The sequence below is a fragment of the Atta cephalotes genome, assembly GCF_000143395.1.
Source record: "Atta cephalotes unplaced genomic scaffold scaffold00083, whole genome shotgun sequence".
Lineage (NCBI taxonomy): Eukaryota > Metazoa > Arthropoda > Insecta > Hymenoptera > Formicidae > Atta > Atta cephalotes.
Genome location: NW_012130147.1, coordinates 252,704 through 255,503, shown reverse-complemented (window position 1 = coordinate 255,503; position 2,800 = coordinate 252,704). Strand labels below are relative to the sequence as shown.

The 2,800-nt window shown below is 32.5% G+C and overlaps 1 protein-coding gene across 1 annotated transcript in view; it reads left to right on the top strand.

Moving 5' to 3' along the window:
• Positions 1 to 1,320, top strand: part of LOC105624623 (phosphatidylinositol 3-kinase catalytic subunit type 3) — a 7,806-nt gene extending 6,486 nt beyond the window's left edge. The window contains exons 6-9 of the mRNA XM_012205979.1: positions 247 to 435; positions 507 to 682; positions 760 to 834; positions 920 to 1,320. Coding sequence (XP_012061369.1) covers positions 247 to 435; positions 507 to 682; positions 760 to 834; positions 920 to 1,320 — 841 coding nt within the window. The remainder of the gene's footprint in view (positions 1 to 246; positions 436 to 506; positions 683 to 759; positions 835 to 919) is intronic.
• The last annotated feature ends 1,480 nt before the right edge of the window (positions 1,321 to 2,800 follow it).

Genomic DNA, 2,800 nt, shown 5'->3' with positions numbered 1-2,800 from the left:
GTGTGTGTGTGTGTGTGTGTGTGTGTGTGTGTGTGTGTGTGTGTGTGTGTGTGTGTGTACACAGGGTGAATCAGTCGTTGAACCAACTTTTTACCCTATGAGAAAATTATCGACTTCATATCTATTGGATTATAACGTGCGTGCAGTCGATAATTTTCTCATAGGCTGATAAACAGCTGGTTCAACGACTCTGGTTCACCTTCTATATATATTACAATTGTAATATTTACTTTATTAATTTTATAGAGCAAGTCTTTTCAAGTCTGCGCTCATGCCATCGAAACTCACATTTTTGACGACAGATAATACCGAATATATTGCCATCTTTAAACATGGAGATGATTTACGACAAGATCAATTAATTTTACAAACAATAGCGCTTATGGATAAATTATTAAGAAGGGAGAATTTGGATTTGAAACTAACTCCGTATAGGTAAAAACTTGTTAAATAAGTAATATTACGTAAGATTATTAATAACTAATTGACTTAATCACATTATTCAGAGTACTCGCAACAAGTACCAAGCATGGTTTTGTACAGTTTATCGAATCTACAACGGTTGCGGAAGTTTTAGCTAGCGAAGGCTCAATATTGAATTTCTTTCGGAAGCACCATCCTTCTGAAACTGGACCTTACGGGGTAGTACCTGAAGTCATGGACACCTACGTTCGCAGTTGTGGTAAGCATCATTCATGCAACTTTACGAAAAATGAATGAATGTACATTATTTAAATGTTACTCATTAAAATTATGCAGCTGGTTATTGTATAATTACGTATGTATTGGGTGTCGGCGATCGTCACTTGGATAATCTGCTTCTCACAGCATCAGGTATGTATGTTCTTCAACGATTTTGTTAGAGAAATTGTCTCTAACAAATAAATATAGCAAGTATGCAATATTTTTTAATTCACAGGCAAACTCTTTCACATCGATTTTGGCTACATTTTGGGTAGAGATCCAAAACCTTTGCCCCCTCCAATGAAGCTCAGTAAGGAAATGGTCGAAGCTATGGGCGGAATCGGTTCCGAACATTATCATGAATTCCGAAAGCAATGTTACACGGCATTCCTACATTTGCGTAGACATGCCAATCTGATATTGAATCTGTTCTCGCTGATGGTAGACGCCAGTGTGCCCGATATCGCCTTGGAACCGGATAAAGCTGTGAAAAAGGTCCAAGATAAATTGCGATTAGATTTGAGCGATGAAGAGGCTGTGCATTATGTGCACACTCTTTTAGATTTGTCGGTCACCGCGGTGATGGCTGTACTAGTAGAACAACTCCACAAATTTGCGCAATATTGGAGAAAGTAATAAGACGAAATCAACGTACAGTAAAATCATACAAATTGTGTTCCTTTCTAAAACGATAGATTATGTATTGTTATATTGTATATAAAATGACCATAGTGTGTTTATAGCATATTAATATAATTTATTGTATTTTGGGAGTATTTTAGGTAATAAAAATCTTTGATATGAATGATTTTCTCTTGCTCGATATATTTTTCCAACGAATTCGATAATGATTTGGTATCTTTGTGAGCACTTTGAACTTGACTGCGTATAATTATTACGTTCAAATGTACATACAATATAATTACGAAATGTAGATGAATTTACAAAAAACTATATATGTACACACACACACACACACACACACACACACACACACACACGCACGCACGCACGCACGCACACGCACACACACACACACATATATACACACAAAATATAAAAACTTGTTTCATCAAAATTTTAATGAACGTGCCTAAATCATAAACATGCTATTTTTTGTACTATCACGAAATGTAGCTTACCTACCGTGATAAGATGTCAGTGGCGGAAAAGCAACAAAACATATTCATTGCACGTGTAATCAGTTATGTAAATACTCGTATATTTATTTTATTTTTAATTACAAGTGTATGTGGTGCACACAATAGAAATAAATGTAAATAGATAATATTGTTAGTGTTGAAAATATCAGATTGTTATCGACATGTGAAACGCAGAGGAGAGCTACTTAACTCGTATCACTTTATACTATTTATGAATTTAATAAAATCAACAAATACATATACATATTTTATCTTATACATCAGATAGGTTTTTTTTCATTTTTTAATAGAAAAAATGTAGCTTTAATTTCCCATTTTGCAGCGTATTATATGTTTCTGTAAATATACACGATTTTCATATAATTTTTTTGATACATACGTACATATGTATATACATACATATCAAAAAAGAATTTAAAGTTAATTATAGAACATTAACAATTCAGTCCGTTCTTGAAGATTTTTCTCAGATTTTTTTCTTACATATTGCGATATCATATCGAGCTATGTTTGACATGAGAATACACATATTTTTTATCTCCAATATCAACACAATATGTACACGCGTGACCATAATTAAAAATGCCACGAGAAATAAAAACATTGATTTATTTTTGATATAACGTGAGACTATAATAAAGAATATAATTTTTCTTATGACATTTTGGTAAATCTGCCTTGCTTGAGGATTGCGCAGTAAAAATCCTCAAAAACCGTTTCCAGTATATTTTGCAATTACAATTTCTTCGCGTTTATGAACATTCTTCAGGCTAACTTAGGCACATCTCAAACACGACAGATTTTGTAACAATTAAAATCTTTACTCGCTCTCTTCACTTCAATCATCTCATCAACATACAAGGTACACTTTATATAAGTTGAAATAAGCACATTTTTATTTCCTATATATATATATATATATATATATATATATATATATATNTTATATATAT